This window comes from Pezoporus flaviventris, unplaced genomic scaffold (genome assembly GCF_033815535.1).
Source record: "Pezoporus flaviventris isolate CSIRO_AGI_PZ_B2104156 unplaced genomic scaffold, CSIRO_AGI_Pfla_v1 ptg000001l, whole genome shotgun sequence".
Classification (NCBI taxonomy): domain Eukaryota; kingdom Metazoa; phylum Chordata; class Aves; order Psittaciformes; family Psittacidae; genus Pezoporus; species Pezoporus flaviventris.
Window position 1 is genome coordinate 37,094,186 of NW_026892549.1, and position 20,455 is coordinate 37,114,640.

The 20,455-nt window shown below is 37.0% G+C and overlaps 1 protein-coding gene across 1 annotated transcript in view; it reads right to left on the reverse strand.

Annotated features, from left to right (window-relative positions):
• GRB14 (growth factor receptor bound protein 14) overlaps positions 1-20,455 on the reverse strand; it is a 63,608-nt gene that overhangs the window by 17,530 nt on the left and 25,623 nt on the right. Inside the window, 3 exon segments of the mRNA XM_061452094.1 lie at positions 1,521-1,595; positions 3,497-3,618; positions 9,901-10,057. Coding sequence (XP_061308078.1) covers positions 1,521-1,595; positions 3,497-3,618; positions 9,901-10,057 — 354 coding nt within the window.

Below are 20,455 nucleotides of genomic sequence, written 5' to 3' on the forward strand. Positions count from 1 at the left end.
GTTGTTAAAACAAATGTCTCTCTTGATACTTGATCAAGCACATCACAAATAATAACCAAGACTATTAATTCATCTTAATGAAAGTTTCCAAGGATATAGCGACTGGCTGTAAACAACTGACCCAACAGCTTCTGCTGAAATGTGCGTGACGACTGCACAATTCACAAAGGTATTCTCTAACTTATGCCTCCTAAATTTTATTGAACAAAATACAATTAAACAGACAATACAACATAAAATAGCAACAGAGGAGCGTTGACAACAGATTTTTCCATCTACCAATATGGGATGTAACCATTACCTATTTAGAATGATTCTTAATCTTACCCACAAGCTCTGCACATTCACTATATATCATATATGGGCAAGAGTATCTAAATCAAATGTTTATGTTAGACTGCAAAATCTATTTGCTTATTTGCATAGCAAAAGTGAACCAAGTTTCTTTAGATAGGCAGCATCTGTAGAAATTAATATTTTTTATTTAGGTTTGTAAAAATTATTTATGGAATCCAGTATGTGTCAATTATATTTAATTTGAAACATTTTTATTCTATTTGGGGTTAACTTAACCTCCTGACTAACATTCACTTTTATATGAATATAACTTTTTAATACAGAGGAATGTTTTGAAAATTAGTTGTTTAATGTTTTTCATTTACTGGCAGATGCTGAAGTAGAATTTATTATATAATTAAAAAAAAAACCCAACAACCTAGTTTTAATATTTCCTTTAGTTTTACCTTAAATATCCTGTGTTATTATGTTGCCTTTCCAATCAGTCTTTATCCCCAAAACTCACTCATAGGCTTGTTGTCTTAAGTCTAGTGAAAGTTCTTCTATTAATTATTTTTTCTAGTGACAAGCAAACAAGAGTGATGACTATGTTTCCACCTTTATTACTCATTTTTCCCCTCTTTGGGAAGTAAGTCGATGATCCCTGATATGGTCATTCTGTGAAATTATTCCCACTGTAAATTAAAATCTTGTGTCCACTTAAAAGATGACTAACACTGAATGACCTACCATTTTTTTTCCCAAAGGCTACAGTAGCCTTCAAGCTAACAAATCATACTAGTCAGTCTAAATTTTCTACTCATTAAGATTAACCATTTAAGCCTTTTTTTATATCCAGTTGTATCACATTACCATTTCCTCATTATTCTACCAATGCCTGCTGTTAAATATATGCCAAGTACTGCAGCGCTCCACCTTTTTAAGGAAACAGGGTCTTTCACCTGAAATACCCAGTAAAGGCATTAACCATTTTATACTTCATTTTGTGTTTTTACATCTGTGATTCTGAAAGAATGTGTATGTTTCAAAGTGTGGTCATACAATAACTGTCTAGAAGGGACACACCACTTCGTATCTCGTAAGGAAAAAAAAAAATTAACCATATTTTGAGTTATTCAAAACCTAGGAACAGATCCAACAGTGACAAAGAATTATGCTCACAACAAAAAGGCAATGGGAAATTCTAAGTTATGTTGGCTCATCTTCATTAAAAGATTACATACCTGTAATATCCCAGAGTGGCTTACAGCTGCATGGGTCTCACTTGGGAAAGATATCATATGATCTGGAAAAAAGCTCTGTAACAATAACAATTTGTATCAAAGTTCAATAAAAATAAACATAAAATTTCCTATCTCTTTTGGATGTAAAATTAAAGTTCTCCATGCCCTGCAAGACACTGCAGATTCTCTGATCTAGTAATTCACATTTACCTTAATATCATTCCTAAATTTGTGGCATCTGATACATTATTTGCTGAAAACCTTAAAAATTTTGAGAAAACATCAGCAGTTTCTGGAAGCAAGAGGGTTTCATACACCAGTACTTGGCCCTTAGTGCTGTTCTTCTAGTAGTAATTTCTATTGCTGTTGATGTATAAGAGTTGCCTGGTTCAATGTGCTGCAAAGTAGGGGCAATATATGCCATTATTTTCTATTGATTTCCTTACACTAGAAACCCAGCAAAATATTTTGGAATAACTTCCATTAATAAAGAATAAGTCCTCTCAGTTTTTATCTAACTGTCCACTTTGTGTATGAAGATCAGTTACATCTGACTATATCAATATGGTATGGTTAAAAAGCCCACATTTAAAGTGTCAATTTCATTATCAAGGGAAGATCATGGGGTAGTTTTTGGACAGACCTGCAGCTGGGGAGTTCAATACAGTCATGCAAATATGAACCAGACAAGAACCTGATCATTACTTACGAAGTTTTCTCAAGGTCTGGACAAGTTTGAAGCTAATATTCCCTTGACCATCCAATGTCCAGTGACCTTTATTTTTAATAAAACTGAACTACTGGCAGGGTTGATTCATATCAGCTCATTTCTGATAAAGCATCCCTGCTACACCTGGGTCCACAGTACCCAGAAGAATGACTCAGCAGAAACAGTAGGGTCTCTGAACAACCACAGGTGCTTATGCTAGTCACAGCTGCATGTCTGCAGCACTCCACAGCTGGTTCCACCCACTGGTTAACCACACACTTCTTTGAAAGCTACTCCGCTAATCATAGACTGTCTCAAGCTTAGAATTTTTCACTTGGTGCAATGATACCTCTATGCTGGAGAGTACATGATTTGCTCAGAGAAACAAAAAAAACTCAGCTCTCTTGGATCTTTTGTTATCTTAATATCTACCTTTTCATCCTTTTCACAGGTAGATAATTTGAGTTCCCTTCCACTTTTCACCTTTCAAGTCCTCATGCATTTCTGCTATTTCTCCCTTTGACATCTGAAACAAGCTGGCTTTATAAGAGACAGTATTAGGAGTGATCCAAATACACCATGCATTTGAGCAACCAGATAGTGAATTTCTCCAGCTGAGCCAGGACTGCTTCCACGGCCTTTGCCATCAGCCACGGTCTGAATTAACAACATTAACCTTTGGCAACATCCTTGAGTTACAAGTTGTCTCTGCTCTCCTTCCATTCTTTACATACACTAACTCTGGCTTCACTTCCACTTACTTGTAATAGATTATGGCTGCTCACAGTCTTTTGTGTCAGATGTCGTTTAGCTGCAGCTGTGAGAAGCTGCCATTGGGCAGCACTGGCCCATAACATTCAATTTCCACTTTAACAATAAAATCCATCTTTGCTACAGATACCCCTCCTCATACTGCTTCATTTTACGTTTTGTTGTCACTTGATGGCAACTTCATTCAATTTCAGTAACTTTATTTTGCTGCAGGTCTATGTGCAAACTTCCATAAAGTTAAGCCCATGTCTGCATGTCTGCCCCCTCACCCTCCAAAAACTAAATGTATGAACAGGGATGTTTTACAATTGCAACAAAGGGACTAGACAACAGTTACATGGCCAACTCGTATGTTCCTATATCTCATATATTCTTTCCCAGTTACTCCTTTTGACTCATTAATAACTTTACACTCTGCCTATCCACATGTAACAGAAAAGACTTTCTTGTAACTACAGCAATTGCACCACTTCACAGCTATAATGTCAGGACTTACCAGTGGATTTTTAAAAAATTCATACTTGGCATAATTTTTTCTAAAATACAGTTTATTTTCTTCTTCCATTACCCAATTTGACTGGACTTCCATTACTAATTCATGGTCCTCTATAGCTCTTCCTGCAAAAAACCACAAACAAATTAAAACAAACCCAAAACCCACATAACCTGCACCTTAAGAGCCTAAGAGTAGAATGTGGAAACACAAAGGTCAGGTAATAAAAATATTATTATATTAATTTGAACAAATACAAACAATGAAACAAGCAACCTGAACACGGTCTGCTACTTAGGTCCATGTTACACCAAACTGCTGTTCCACCTCAGTAGGGCCCTACTTCTGAGGTAGGTCACAAATGGGTTATGTTTGTTGTGCTTTGTTTCTTTTAAAGGGGCAGCTGGAGGCTTTATTCTATTGCGTGGCCAAATCCACATTCTCCCTGCAGCAGCCAGGCAGCTGTGTGATGCATGGGGCAGCAGTCAGGAGACCACTTCAGCCATTCACTCAGCCTGTCTGTGGTTTCTGTTGGAAATGTCTTCCTAGCAGCTGTAGGACTAGCATATGCAAAAGGAATGGTAAAAGTAAGCCATGAAAAAATAAAAACCAAACCAAAAATAACCTACAAAGTGAATCCTAATGTGTAGTTTGTCTTTGCAGTGGGACGAGGGGAAGAAAAGGCAAAGAATTCAGTTGTAGCACAGCACTGGCAAACAGAAACGGTATTCTCACCGTTTTAGACTGCTTCTGCCATTTGGATTCTTGAGTGAGTTTTTCCATTTTACAGCCATATGATATGAACTTAAAGGAAAGACATAGAATTTAAGAACTCCTCTATATGTGTGGTGATTGTTGACATGTTGCATGCTTTGAGTAATGCAACATAACTACTCATAGTGCAGAAAGTTAAGCATAAATCCTCAAGACTATGCATACATGCATAATTTGTCTACAATATTATTAATACTGCATATTTCCCCCCTCCCCCTTTTTTTGATACATTTCATCAGCTTGTGAATTGATATTACAAAAAAAAAAAAAAAACAACAAAAAAAAAACAACACAATGGACATGCTTCCAAATGAGCACACAGTTTTTGTGCCCACTCGTATTTTGTTGTGGACTCAAACTAATGAGAATAAGATGGAATTGAACAAAGTTGTAGATTGTATTTAAATTATCATTGGCACCTCCAAATTTCAATTACACTCCAACGAGTTACAGGTTAAGAACAAATCTGACTTCTAAACTGACGTCTCTCTGCCAGTTATGGGGTTTTAAAATCCAATTCTGATCATGGTTTCAACAGGAAAAGGCAATTAAAAATTCATTATAAAACCCATGCAACTTACAATTTTATGGTCCTAATTCTCTAATCCCATTTTCTTCACTTAGAAAAATTTTATTAGAAATTGTTTTTAAAAGTCCTAACATATAAAATAATAGTATTAAAAAAAAAAAAACACCAAAATTTAATAAAGCATAACATTAAATTAATATAAATGGTAAATTTTTGTAAGTGGTCCTGGGTAAACAAACAGCCTAACTTTTATAAAGTGTAGTGTGGACAACATCCTAAGAAATAAAAATTGAAACTCATTTGAAATCATTAAAACCTCTTTAGAACCACAATATCTTTCTATTGATCTTCTCTTGCCATCTTAGTCACTGCTTCATGCTTCCACACTGTCCAGTCTGTTGGGTAACAGCTTTATTGTAGCCCACAAATCTATAAGCTTCTTCAGGAAGTTTCCAGCTAGCAAATTTAGAGACAATACACTTATACAGCTAAATTTCACCTCAGTGGGAAAATATCAAGCTCATAACTGGCATAAGACAAAGCACTCTGATGATCAAACAGGGCAAAGTTAAAACTTCCACTGAATTTAACTCATTGCTGAGCCCATAAAGACAGAAATTAAGGATGCTACATGAAACTCACATATTGTAAGTGTATTAAATGAAGCACACAAAACCAGAAAACAAAAAATACCCCCAAAATAGAAAAAGTGAGACTTTGAAAAATGTTGTACATGCTGCTCTACTGCAAAACACATTCTTCAGATGCAAGAGACGCTAAATAACTGAAGCTCTTCCTCAAAACCAGCATGTTTTTTTTCCTTTCAATTTTATAGAGAGAAAGTGTTCCCCTGGGATGACATTTAAAACTCCTGAATGCTTGGCATTGTGACATTTAAGAAAATACCATTTCCTCAAGACTTACTTCTTGGTACAAAAATAAGAAATTCTGCCATCACCCCAATGGGTGGGTAAGGCTGCTGGTATTTCTTTAAGGTGACATATCACAGAATATTCTACACTTTATTCAACTTACTTTCTTGAAGGAACCGAAATACTAACTTAGTGTCCTCCAAAACACAGCCCTCTAATCAAACCCTAAACGTTGCCATGAAAAAGCCACACTTTGGTATAGTTAGATCATTTTTTCTCTTCCAGCTAGACTGCAAAGTTTCTGCCCCCTTCTCTACCATCTCTTTATTACTACTACCTCTAACGTGAGGACCACCTTCTCCAAAACAGAGTCTCCTTAACTATGGAAAATAACTAAAGCACATGGAAGTTTTAATATTGAAATCCATGACAGAATGTATTTCAAATGGTCTCTCTAGCCACACAAATCAGGGAGGGAATTAAATCAAATGAAAACCAGAAAAGCCATTGCTCAGTACTATTGCACAGATAATGCTTTGTAAGCCTTCCCACAGACTACCTAAAAGAATGCAGATAGTGAAATCAAAACAAGACAGTGAAACATAACAATGATGTGCCTGGCCAAGCCACTACTCCCTACTCACAGAGGAATCCTAGAATGCAAGTCAATAGAGCTCAATAGAGCTCAATAGAGCTGCAGAAGCAAAATGAAAAATGTTTACAGTCAACACAATCTTTCTCACTAGAGAAGGAAAAATTTCAGCATGAAGGTAGTACTTTCTTTCAAAGGAGAACAGCTATGGAAAACTTCTGTTTTCACAGCTTGCCCTGTCTGTAGAGGGGAATTATGTGACCCAAACACCAAGGTACCTAACGGTAGGGATGACATGGCATCATCCAAATCCAGGCATACCTCAGCAGCCTTTAATAATCTCAGACAAGATGAAAAACATCTATGAATTTCTTCAAATTCAGTAGCCTGGGACAATGGGACAAAGAGGGAACATACCAGAAGCACACAGTTCTGAAATACACTGAGATTTATAGTACTGTAATAGTTCTTGTACTTTGGATAGTTGAAATAGAGCCCAGGCTACTGCAAAACTTTGGAGGCGGGTAGGAAGACTGAGCATCCGAGGTGACAGGGCAAAAGCAGTGGGTTGTGATGGGTGCCAAAAGGCAGGCAGATGGAGTACACCAGTCAGGGCCTCAGGGAGGTGGTGGAGGTGGAGGAACCATCTCACCTGCCCACTTGCCCTGAGTCAACACCACCTGGTCAGTGCTTGCCATGCAGCATAGTGAGGATGCAACGATGCTTAACGTACAACAATACAGCTCCACACTAAAAGGCACATAGGATTGTGAAAACAGGACTATACAGACTGTGGATTTATGTTTTGGTTTAAGTGGAATATATTTTTTTCCTTCTTTTTTACTTTCACATGCAGGTACCTCCACACAGGAATGAGCGAACACTCCAGTGATGTAATTAATGTCTGTCTTGATTAAAAGCAGAACACTGTGCTCAGCTCACTACGATTCATGCAATTATGTCTAATTCAGAAGTATTCAGACAGCTGTTAGGTATTAAAGAAAATGTTCACTAACTGATGAATACTTTACTAATCCCCATAATACTGGAATTTACATAAACATACACACTCACAGTATTTCTCCTTTCTATATCTATTTGTTTAATTTGGGAGCAGAAAAAGACTGTCCAAATTTCCATGGGTAAAATACACAACAAACACAGCAAACAGTCCAAAACTAAATCATCATTTGAAAAATATTTGTTCACACTACTCATCCAGTGCTTAAGAACATACTTAAAGCAAGTCAAGATCAATATGTTAAGTCTTTCAAACAAAACCAATCTAACACTGTCATAAAAATAAACCTATTATTATTCAGTATCATTAAAAACATAGAAGAAATCTCATGTTGCTCTTAGTAATGTTGAATTGCCATTTATAAGAGGAGGTTTAGACTGGATATTAGGAAAAATTTCTTTACCAAAAGGGTGATCAGGCACTGGAACAGCCTTACCAGGGAAGTGGTCGAATCACCATCCCTGGATGTGTTCAAAAACCAGCCTTTAGTGACATGACTTAGTGGTGGACTTGGCAGTCCTGGGATAGAGGTTGGACTTGATGATCCTAAAGGTCTTTTCCAGCCTAGTTGATTCTGTGATTCTAAGAAATCGTATTATTTTAGAAATTATTAGATCATCTCTTTCTAAAATTATGCCCTAAGCACACAAGCAATTTTTATGATTTCATAATCTTAGGAAAAGCAACTTCACTAATGATTTTATATTGAAATCTTCCAAGAAATCCTCCAGACTGAAGAAAGCACTATCTGACAAAGAGTATATGAGCTACTATTGCTCTGGCATGGTTTGCCAGAAATGTCTTCTTCAATAGCTGCTACACTACTTAAATGCTACACCACTTAAACACCAGCCACACTATAAAATACAGAAAACACTACTGCTATTTATATAGTAGTGCTGTCTAAATCCAGTTTTTATATCTCCTCTTCTGTAGCAGTGCTCAACCCAGATTTAACTCCGACCTTACTCTGAGTTGGAAGCATCTTACAACTGATACATTCAGTTCAAAAGGTTTTAAATATCTTTGAAATGTTACAAAGCAACAAAAAAAAAACTGGAAAATGTTTGTGACTGCCTTCATGGGATAAAGGATCAGAAAAGGGCAGAAAACAGATTTAGCTTTTGTAGTTCATCTTTAAAATATGGCTGTTCAACATAATACAGTCAGAGCTGCACAGTTATTTTAAACAAATGCACAAGTCCAGACTCCCTAGGTAAATACACAGAAAGACAATAGCTTTTAGCCATATATAAATCTCCACAGTGGGGGGGGGGGGGGCGAAAGGTTGTTTTTTTGTTGATGGTGAGTGTTTTTTCAAAAATCTACAGTACTGGAGTTGCCAGGTATCAGTGCAGTATCTTCTGAGAATCAAGGACTCCAAGAAGTTTTCTATGTGTTTTAGGATGCAGGAAGGCCCCAAAACATTCTCTTTCTCAAGCCATGCTTTGCACTGGCAGCTGGAACTGCTTTTGAGGTTGCAGAAGTACTATCTTTGGTAACTCTAGTACAGTGCCAAAGTTAAATAATAATATGGAAGCTTTCAGTGACATGAAATTGAAAGCAGATTTTTTTTTTAATGGTATTTGTCTTCTAGTAAAGTTTTCTGATATAGTTCCTTATCAAAACCAAACACAACACAGAACTGAAAAGTAGTGCTGTAAAAGTAAGTAAGATTGACTAGAGTATCAGTGCCATACCACATCCTAGCAGTGGACTACTAAACTCATCTTCTGCTGAGTGAAGTCTTTCATGTGTTCTGTATTTCTTACATCTCTGCAAACATCCCCTTTGTCCTTGCATTAATTTATATTAATGTGTTTTAATACTGCAAAATTACATCTCTACACTTGAAAAAGGTACAGAGACCAGAAGGCAAAACCATGGTTGTAATGTGAAACCATGGATTACACCTTTTAAACTGTGTAGCAGAAAATGAAGGAATACTGATGATGTGGAAGGGGTTCAGTGTTTCATTTCCAGCAACTTAAAATACTAAGCATAACATCACTTCAACATAGCTCACTGGTCCATAAGTGGAAGTTTAGAAGAATGGTTTTGTTCTGCCTTTTAAATAGTCCTGTCCTAGAGTTCACAATAGATCTAGCCAAACTGAGTGCATTAAAAGAAAATACTGACAGCCTACTTCAATGTTGGTTTTGAATACTGAGTCCTATTGTCCAGATATAATAACAGAGTGTAACTGCTTTCTGTCTTTGATGTCAGAGATTTCACTCAGGTGTGTTGGAAACAGCAAAGCTTTTGTTGTCTTGCTAGACAAGCAGGAAATACCAATAAAAGACAAAGAACTGACAAAGAAAAGCAAGGAAGAACGAAGAAGAATTTGCATTGAGAACCTTAAATGGGCAGCATCTTCCAAATCATTCTTACAGATGCAGAAAAAAGTAGTGTGAGGCAAATGCACTATGACAAAATGTACTTTATAGCTATGCTTTCAACAAAAAGAGAAACAGACACAACAAGCCCCCAAAAGAATAAATTCACACAAGTCCTCCATCATTTAGCTTCCAAGCCTTTCTATAACAATTATACTTCTATGTGAAAATGAAAACCAAACACCTTGTTTACTGCCATACAATTGTATGGTATTAATCTTACCTAAACCTGTGTGGGTAAGTTGTTCAAACAGAGTCCAGCTATGGTCATCAATGTAGTGGTTCTTCAGTATCAAGAGCTGACATACATCCCTGGCTGTTATATCACTTGGTACTTCCAAAGCTCTGCTAGTATTGTCTTCACTATATACTTTAATTACCTGCAATAAATAAAAAAGCTAAAATATCTGTAAGTTTAACTTTTGATTCAGTTAGTTCAAATACATTCCTCTCTCATATTCATGACTGAGACAAGAACCTATACATTTAGGATGCAATACTAAAGACAGCCATTTCTCTCTAGAGCATGGTGTAATTTGTTCTCACAAAACAGCTGAGTAAAGCGTATCCCACTTCTAAGTTTGGCTACTGGTCATCTTTTGCCACAGGACACCAAAAAGATTGTTGCATTCACTTAAAATATATATATATATAATAGAGAGGTAAATAAACCTGGTGAAAACGTACATTCTTACATAAGCTAAAGAAGAAATCACAGAGGATAAACAGTGAAACTCAAGAATTCAGTGATTGCAGAACTGTAACAGTTGATACAGAGTTAGTTCAGAGAACAATCAGATTCAAGAAGCTCATAATTCTATAGACAATAGAACAGGAAATGCTACAGACATGCTTCAAATTTTCACAAGCAAGAACTGAAGCTATGAGTTAATAAAAAGACATACAAACATACATAATAAAAAAATATCATACATGTGAAAAAAATTACCATCATACGAGGACCAGAGAAGTAAACAAAATGTTGTAGAAGACGTAGATGTAAAAAATCTTGTAACAAATATACAGTTTTTATTGTGTTCTATCAGTATTTTTTCCAAGTTTCTTTATTCTACTGGAGGGGGTGTGGAGGGGAGGAAGAGGAGGAAATGCAAACTCTTATGAGTTATCCTGTCACCATCACTTTTAAATGTCAGTTAAAAAGTTATTTTTCTCCACTGGTACACCCTTAGGAATGGGTGTCCATAATTTCCTGAAGAACTGAAATTAACCTTGCTGATGCTTAGTTTCAAATGAAGAGGCTGAGGAAGTCTTACTGCATAGTGATTGTTTGAAAGAAGGCATGACCATTTAGGTACTTTTTCTGTATTTTCTTTACCTGAAGGAGAATTAATCAAATGAATTAGATGAATCTCTGAACTCGATGGAACTGATGCAAGTCCCCACAGTGACTGAGCCCATTAGGGTCAAGGCAGAAGGTTTTTTTTCTGGTATAGGAGTAGAAAATAATTTCGTATTCCTCACAGAAGTCAAGAAACCCAATACTCTTTTAGATTTCCTCTATTCTGCATTTTTTAAAAGTAGACAAAATACAAACAGTGAAAAATATTGACAGTCCCCACACAAGGATCAACTCCTATCTGTGGTATTATATGTGGGAATGGTAACACAGTTCCCAGAATAAAAGAGATGTTTGAGATTTTATTATAAACACGGGCAGATAAACATGAACAGTAGGTAGAGAAGATCTGATGCAACATTAAACATGCCATAAAGTCTTCCAGGTACTCAGAAACACACTAAGTTATCAGGTCTGGTATGAAGTACCTTGTATTTTCAAACTAGCATTTTCACTGGAAAGCTGCTCAATGTCATGAGACAGGGAAGTAAATACAATAATTCATCCTCAAGAATCAGATTTATTCACCAATATTTACATTTTCCAGTACTGTGAAGTAACAGTGTTATTCATTCTCTACCAAAACAATGAGAGTCTGAATGTCCATCCCCAGGGCAGTGCTTGCTGTGTACTGTCAATGGAAACGCTAAGCAGCTCACTTGCTAGTGACAGTGGCCACAGCAGTAAGGAATTCAGCACAGCTTAAACTACCCCGCCTACCCTGTCTGTGCCAAAGCACAGGCATCCTCAAGACAAAGAGCATCAAAGATGTTTTGAATTTATCCCCAAAATCCTCTCAGTTTATACGATTCATCCATATTCATCAGAATACATTACACACCTCACCTGAACTTTATACACAAAACCTAAACATGGTTGTAAGCCCTTCATTAGACAAATTCTTAAAGACAAATGAACATGATATTGTCAGTCAGTCCTTAATTTGCTGCCTTACAAAACACATGCTGATTTCAAGCATCTAATGAATAATCAGCAATGTATTGGTGCCCTAACCTGTTACAGCAGCTCCTGTAACCAGTTGTGCTAAAGTTGGTAAGTAAGTGAGCAAAGAGACACAACTTTATCTCCTGCCATGTGCTTTTTTCCCACTAACTGCAAAAATTCTTCCTTGACCTCCACCCCAAATCAGGTCAGCTCACCCACAATTTCTAAACATCAGAGCAAGGAAAAAGGACTCCATTTGAAAACCACATAGTGATTAAAATACCTTGATGGCCTTACTCCTCTTCATAATGTGTTTTTCACTATGGAACTACATATATGCCAGTTCTGTTACAAACTTTGGCCCTGTGTATTAGATCAGCGTGAAGTCCATGATGATTTGCTTTAATATTTCAGCTAATAAGTGATTACAGCTCAAGAGCTCCACACAAGGTTCAGCCACCCTTGCCACAACACCAATCTCCAAGATACAGCAGTCATTAAAAGTGGTGAAATCTGTCTCTACTCATGAATCGACTACCTCAGAGCAAGAGTCTTCCCACAAAAAGAGGCAGACCTGGAGAAAGTAGATCCAAAGTTTCCACAGGCCTAAGCTGCATCCCACTACTAACATTCAATACAAAAGGCAAGAAGACCACATCGAAATTGAATTGAATGACCAATACCACCAAAGCAGCCATGCTTGGTTTCCTAAAATGTCTATGCTTTGGCAGCATTCCCAAGTGGGACTGGTTAGCAATGAAGCATGCTTGCAGTATGGTCATGTCCCATGCACACAGACACACCAAACTCCTGCTCCAGTCACACAGAAATGATGTTTTGCAGTCCAGGATAAAAGCAGTATGAACTATGTAAAATCCTGCAGTATTTACAGAGATTCAAATATGAAGTTAAAGAAGTGTCTAGCATGCTGTGCTGTGAATGAGGTAGAGGGCTATACAGGTGAGTGTACAAAACAGCACCCCATCACCTTAAAACATGTACTACTCTGGGCAGCACTGAAGGTCAGGGACAGCTTCATTAGCCTCTTCAGTTAGTCTGTATGAGGCTGAATCTAAAACATTTTACAGGCTAATGTTCCAGAAAGGAGAGAGACAGTATAATTAAGAGAGAATTAAAGAAGAGAATTAAAGTGACTTTCCTAGTTCTGGACTAGATGATCATTGTAGGTCCCTTTCAACTGAAATACTGTATATCTCAAATCATTTCTCCATAATGCCAGGGTAAGAATCCATGCCATTGCCCTGGCTAGGGACCCTGCCAACATGTACTAGCCACTGTAGTTTTCTCCAGGTACTCATCAAGGTGGTGTGCTTGTTTCACAGCAAGAGCACGTACAGCCCATGCTGAGGCCCCTGACGGATGATTTTTACAGAAATTCTTTTTAAAAGGGTTAAGAGTCGCAGTAGAGATGACTACACTCTTATTGCTGAGGAAATAGAAAAAGACTTTTTAAAATGCTGAAGACAGCAGCACAAGTCATAATAATGAGCTGCCTGCGGCCATTCAACTCAGGGAGTGGGAAGCCTTGGAGGTGGCCTTGGACTACAGGAGCACAGCTAAAACAAAACAACATAACAAAAAAAAAAAATGGGAAAAAAGAAACCACCCGGAGTTTATATTCTCTGTGAGTATTTTCACTTGGCTTTCTCAGTATAGTGAAATAAATCCCGCACAAGTCTAGGACAATGGATCACCCCTGCTCACAGCTATGACACGTTATCTTATAAAACACAAATGCTGTGCCCTTTTTCCTTTCCTTGCAAGGGAGTCAAATACAACTGAAGACAACAGTCACCTAATAGACCCTTCTGAACTTCTGCTACAATTTTATTTTAATGAATTGAATATGAAGTGTAAATCTCATGAGTTAGAGTGACCTCTGACGGGTTTTTAATTAGAAAAAGATGCTCGTTCTGTGCTTTCTGCTGTGGTTGAAGCAAAGTCCCCGGTAGGATTTGCTGGGAATGTATTTGTCCCATGGGGATTGGTTCATACAAATAACGGTAAATTCAAAATCCCATATTTCCTTCTAAATATGTTGCAATAAATACTTCCTTTGCCAGAAATAGGGGATGCTCTAAGAATTAAAGGGTGGCAGGATTATGCTAAAGATGCAGTTACAATCACCTCCCACAGAGATAAGGAAACCTGACTGACCACCTCTTTCTTTTTATTAGCAGTTAGGATCATGCACTGGGCTGTCCAGTCATCCCCACTCTCTTCTATTCTTTTCCTGAAAATTTGACTGGTTTAAGCCCAGCCATAAATCAGAACCACGCAGCCGCTTGCTCACTCCTCCCTTCCTCCTCCCCCCACTACCAGAGGGATGGGGAGGAGAATTGAAAGAATGTAACTCCCATGGGCTGGGATAAGAACAGTCCAGTAATTAAGGTATAACACAAACCACTGCTGCTACCGCCAATAATAATAATGATAAGGGAAACAACAAGGGAAGAGAATACAACTGCTCACCACCCACAGACTGATACCCAGCCTGACTGAGCAGCAATCCAGGTAACTGCCCCCAGTTTTACATCCTGGGCATGATGTGCTGTGGTATGGAATACCTCTTTGGTTAGTTTGGGTCAGGTGTCCTGTCTCTGCTTCCTCCCGGCTTCCCCTCCTCCTTGGCAGAGCATGAGACTCAGAAAGTCCTTGGTCAGAGTAAACATGACTGAGCAGCAACTAAAAACATCAGTGTTATCAGCACTTTTCCCAGGCTGAAAGTCAAAAACACAGCACTGCACCAGCTACTAAGACTGAGAAAAATGACTGCTACTGCTGAACCAAGGACACACACAACAAAAAGATTTTAATTGAGGAGAAGCTGTCATTATCATTTTCATTACCACACACTCTCGAGCTTTGTTCAAGCTATTTAAGTTCCCTTGACTATACCTTTAAGTAGAAAGTTTGAAAAAGTTGCCTAAGTAGTGTTCAAATTTTCCCTTTCCTGCCTACTTTATAAATATAAGGAGATTTTAGTTGTTTCCAGAGCCAGAAAAAGAAACATCTCAATAGATTCCATTTAAACCACTGGAAGTAAGAAATTAGCAACTCCAAGATCCTCTTATAAGAAGCTGAGCATGGTAAGTATTAATCATTTTCATTGCCTATGGGAGCAGGCAAGGAATTACAGCCTTTCTCTTTCCATTTTTCAGTATATTAAAAATCAACCAAGATCCCAGAAGTATGTGCAATGCATCTTTATCCCTCCAAAAAATTATTTTGTTAAGAAATATTGCTTCAAAGTAAAATATATTGTGTTTCACTAATCGTCTGCACTCAGAATGTAAAATCAATGTTGACAAATATAATATAGTATTTAACACAGAAAACTAAAAGGGAGACTCAAGCTTTTATACTAGAAAATAATCAGATGGGGAAAAAAATCCAGAAGCTGTTTAAGAGAATAAGTAAAAGAGCACATAAGGCAATCAGTGTGGGAGGAAGGAGGAGCAATAGAAGGCTGGACTCCCCCAAGTCTTCTTTCACACTCAATCATCATCTCCACTACAATAATTAAATAATCTGTTTCGTACACTTTTAAGAGAGGGTGTCCAAGTCTGATTCTTCAGAATTTTCAAGCCATCTGTTTTGAAAGTTCCAATCTGCAGAAACAGCACAAACATATGGAAAGACCATACCCTGCACTGAGGAATTTCAAATTTCACAATAATTTCTAACATGTGAAAGAAGCCAGGTAGATCCAACAAAAAAAGAACCACTCAGCACATGGAGTCCATATTTAAGTGCCTACATCAAAGTGGCCTGACATTTACATGACTCTTAATGCTCCCTTAAAACCATTAAGACAGTATGCATAATCAGTAATCAGACCCTTTAAAAAAAAACAAAAAATAAAAATCAGGCCACTTTCATTTATGAAGATACAAGCTCCTAGGTTTAGCTTATCATTTCTACAATTATTTTTCCCCCATGAATAAAACATTGCACATTTTGTACTTACAATTTCAGTCACATTTATGTTAAATGTAGAGTTATTGTACGCAAAACCAGGCCTTGAAAAAGTCTTACACTCCAGGGTGCCATACTTCCCCTGAGATCCTGCCTGATAGTGTGCTAACCTCTCTCTTTAGTGCCAACTAACAGGCTATTTGCCTGAAGCATTTGTTCTCCAACTTCCAACCTTGCCCCCTGCTAGATAAAGTTTTTTGCTTATTGATATTGGCAAATGGTAGGGGAATTTGGAGTGTATTTGAACTACAATGGAAGTACTTGGAAATTTCCAGCATTTTGAACTATTTTATGTCTTCTAGCAATAGTCTGTCTTGATTTTAGAGTGAACTGGCAAAATTCTGCATTCATAAAGCCATTTAAGGGCAGTATAACTCCCAACTAGTTTAAAAAAAATATAAGCATGTCAATAAAGTTATAAAGTTTGCTGTCTTCATTACCAGGTGTGAATGAAAAACTTCCCCTTTAAGTATCCCTGTCTATAGTTTAAAGGCCAGCTTCCAATATTTCTGTCCAAGGGGAGGATTTCCAGGTCAAAAAGACCCCAACCCAAAACAAATCAAACCCACAGTGCATATAATGGTAAACTGCAGCTGCTCATTGTAAAGCAACTGTTTTCTCAATCAACACAACAGGAGCTTTCCAAAATTTGTCCTGTACATGTTTCTGTGAGCCTATATTCGCATAAGACCACTGACAAGCTCAAATTCTCTAACAATTCATTGATTTCTTGACTCAAAACATGATTTTTTTTTAGGCATAAATATTCTGTGAGAAGGTATTCAAATAAATGATTAATTTCATGGTAACAGTATGTGCACATTATCAATTAAAACAATTTCTATTTATTTTCTGGGCACTAGAGCAGCTGTCAATATCTGACAGTTACTCCCCTCCCCCATATGCTTAGTACTGTTTCTGTGCCCTACCTAATCCAGCACAAGACTGACCATCGCATGAAAAAGAAAGTAAACAGCAATGTGAAGAAGTAACATAAAAATATTTGAGATTAGCTATAGGGAAAAAGGTCCAATCCACTATTTGCCATCAGACTTTGGGCAAGTCAATATTAGTCCCTCAGTTTCCTTTTTGTAAAATGGGGCAGGGGAACTGAAATGTGTTGCTGTACAGCAGGGTAACAGATTGAACTCATTAGGATTTATAAAGCACTTAGACTTACTCATAGGACTACTGCTTTAGATGTGTAAACATGCTCTATTATAAAATGGGAGGTTAAATTATGCAGATCTCCAAATTATAATAAGCTATGTGCAAAAATATACCACCAAATTCCTTTCAAATGAAGGTTATGACAATCACATTATGATATTAGAAAAAAATGTCTGAATGAGGACAAAGCTGACATGTAATCATCTCAAAGACAATGTCAGTAAAACTGAAAAGAAACAAGGTTTGAAAGACAACAGGAAAGTTAAAATATAAATATTATTTAATCATGAATTTGATACATTCACATTTTCAATATTGGCTAGCAGAAGCAAAATATAGTTATAAATAGTAATCAAACAGTTAGAGATTTCATTTCTCTGTATAAAACTGAACAAAAGGCAAGATATAGAGAAAGCGATTTCCACACTGGACAATTAATTCATAGTACAACTACTTCTACAGCAGAAAGTGCGATTATTAACTACACAATAACTATACTATAATTGGAGAACTAAATAACAGGTATGTTGTGAAGTTCAACATCCTGAAAGAAAGAACTGCAGTAATAAACATGCAGATTGAACATAGAAAGGGAAAGTTTTATCACTATCAACAGCCATTACCACAACAAAGGACCAAATCAAGAATAAGAAATGCAAAACCACAATACATTCCTTAAAAAGAATGCACATTATTTATAAGGAAAGGTGAGCGTGCAACAATTTATTTAAACAGAGTCTCAAATTATTTTGCCTTACAAGAGATTTTTTTCAGACTATGGAGATTCCAAACAAAAGCAGCTAAAAAGGTATTTCAAGTACAACTGGTAAGATGTGTATGATAGCTGTGAGGAAATTTAAGCATCATTTGCAAAAATTTAAAATAATGCAATTCCATGGAATAGCAGAAATGAAAGGAAATTAGCAGGCTTGCCAAATGATTAAGCAGTCAAAGAATCACTAATTCAAGATAAACACACTGCAGAGCAGCTAAATGATTTATCTGCATTAATTATTCACAACAGATATAGAGGAACATGTTCTCCCAGATCTCCTCTTTACAGGTGAAATAAAATTGCCAGTTTAAATAGAAGGAATGCTGGAAATGAAAAAGAAAAAAAACAAATAGTTATCAGAAGGTTATACAGTCTAAAATGTAAAGAAATGTAAGTGGCAAACCTGGGTCTATCCTAACATCAACAGAAATGGAGGCCTAGGCTCCATCTTTTCGTCATCTGATGTGCATAGTGTATAAACTTCTGTTGAGTCCTGAGAAAGAGGAAAACCCCAAGTGCTATTGTGGCAGATTTTGGGGTGTTGCATTTGAATTTGTGAGACACCATTGCCAGGAAGATAGGTAATAACCTACTAACATTACCTGAACCTGTCTCTGTGAAAATCCACTCTTAAATTTATGAGAATTTTTTCCCCATTTTGTTCATAGCAGTTACTAGAATGGTTTAGATTAATCATCATATTTCTTAAAAATCTCAGTGGGGTAATGCAGTTCACATTGATTAGTATCAGTAACTTTTCCCAAGTCCTTCAAAAGAAGAGCTATTATGAAAATTAAACAATTATGGAGTGAAAGAGTGCAAAATAAAGACAAACAGAATGAAGAGTTCATTCTTAGAACAGCTGGCTATAGTCAAGTAATTTCAGGCTCATACTCATACTAACCTTTAAGTCAAAGTAGAGAACCTATGTCTTATGAGCCATGATAAAAATAAGCCTTAGTTATTTTTGATTACATTACTGAGTAATGCTAAGTGTATACACTAACATCTGACACAAACCGCTTGGCCATGGGAAAGGTAAAAGGATCCCTATTCCTGTTTTCTATGTACCACTTACTTACAGACAGCTAATCAAATATAGGTCACTTCTCAACTTCAGTGTACAGTATGCATGTTAATCTAAAACCAGTACACAGACAGGTGGCTCTCATTCGAGGCCTTGGGTGATATGATTTAGCGTAAGGTGTCCCTGCCCACGGCAGGGGGGTTGGAACTAGATGATCTTAAGGTCCTTTCCAACCCTAACTATTCTATGATTCTATGATTCTATGATTTAGGAAGGCAAGACAGTTTTACCTCTTCCTGTCCACTAAAAATAAATAAATACAAAAAGTTATGACAACAAACTAGTGAAACATGGGTAAAATTCTTGAACCAAGGGAAATTAATGTAAAACCAACTGGAGAACCTAACATAACCCAGCTTATGAACAAGTGCAGTTAACAAGCTAATCTCCCCTCTAGCTATGCATCACCATGTCTTGGTGTCAGAACTACCACACTTTTTCATATAGTTCAGTATGTCCAACCAATACAGCTCATAGTACAAAGCTTATATAATCTAGGCTAAATATACATGTTGCGTGACCCATGACCTTTAATTGGAGATACCCTTTCTCATGAAATTCATACAAAATTGCTAAAATAACTAGCAAAGTACAAAACTCATCTTGGTAGTTGCGAAGAGTTTCATATTTTGCCACCAAACAAAGTCCTTTAAGATAAAGTTGAAAAGCCTTATTGTTGAATTAAACAGATCAGTATTCAGATTGGGCTTGATTATTGCATTAAGGTTAATGAGAGTACTTTCACATGAACTTTTCTTTGTGAAATGTTAATTTAGTGAAGATGAACAGCTTATTAGCCTTATTAGTAAATTTATGGTATTATTAACTTCAGTCCTTTGCTTCCAGACTGCCTGCTAAGCCTTAACTTTACACAGCTTTTACATATTTAATAGTAATACACAACTTTACAGTTTATTATACTGATCATTACTATATTTTATTATGCTTTATTTTTTATTACATTTTAAGAAAATATATTACATCACACTCTATGATATGATATGTTATCATATTTATTGAGACCCCACTTGGAGTACCGTGTGCAGTTCTGGTGTCCTCAATGTAAGGACATGGAGCTGTTGGAGCAAGTCCAGAGGAGGGCCACAAGGATGATCAGGGGGCTTGAGCACCTCCTGTATGAAGACAGGCTGAGAAAGTTGGGGCTGTTCAGCCTGGAGAAGAGAAGGCTGTGTGGAGACCTCATAGCAGCCTTCCAGTATCTGAAGGGGGCCTACAAGGATGCCAGAAAGGGACTCTTCCTCAGGGGCTGTCATGATAGGACAAAGGGTAATGGGTTTAAACTTAAACAGGGGAAGTTCAGGTTAGATATAAGGAAGAAGTTCTTTACTGTGAGGGTGGTGAGGCACTGGAATGGGTTGACCAAAGAAGTGGTCCCTGGCAGTGTTCAAGGCCAGGCTGAAGAGAGTCTTGGGTGACATGGTCTA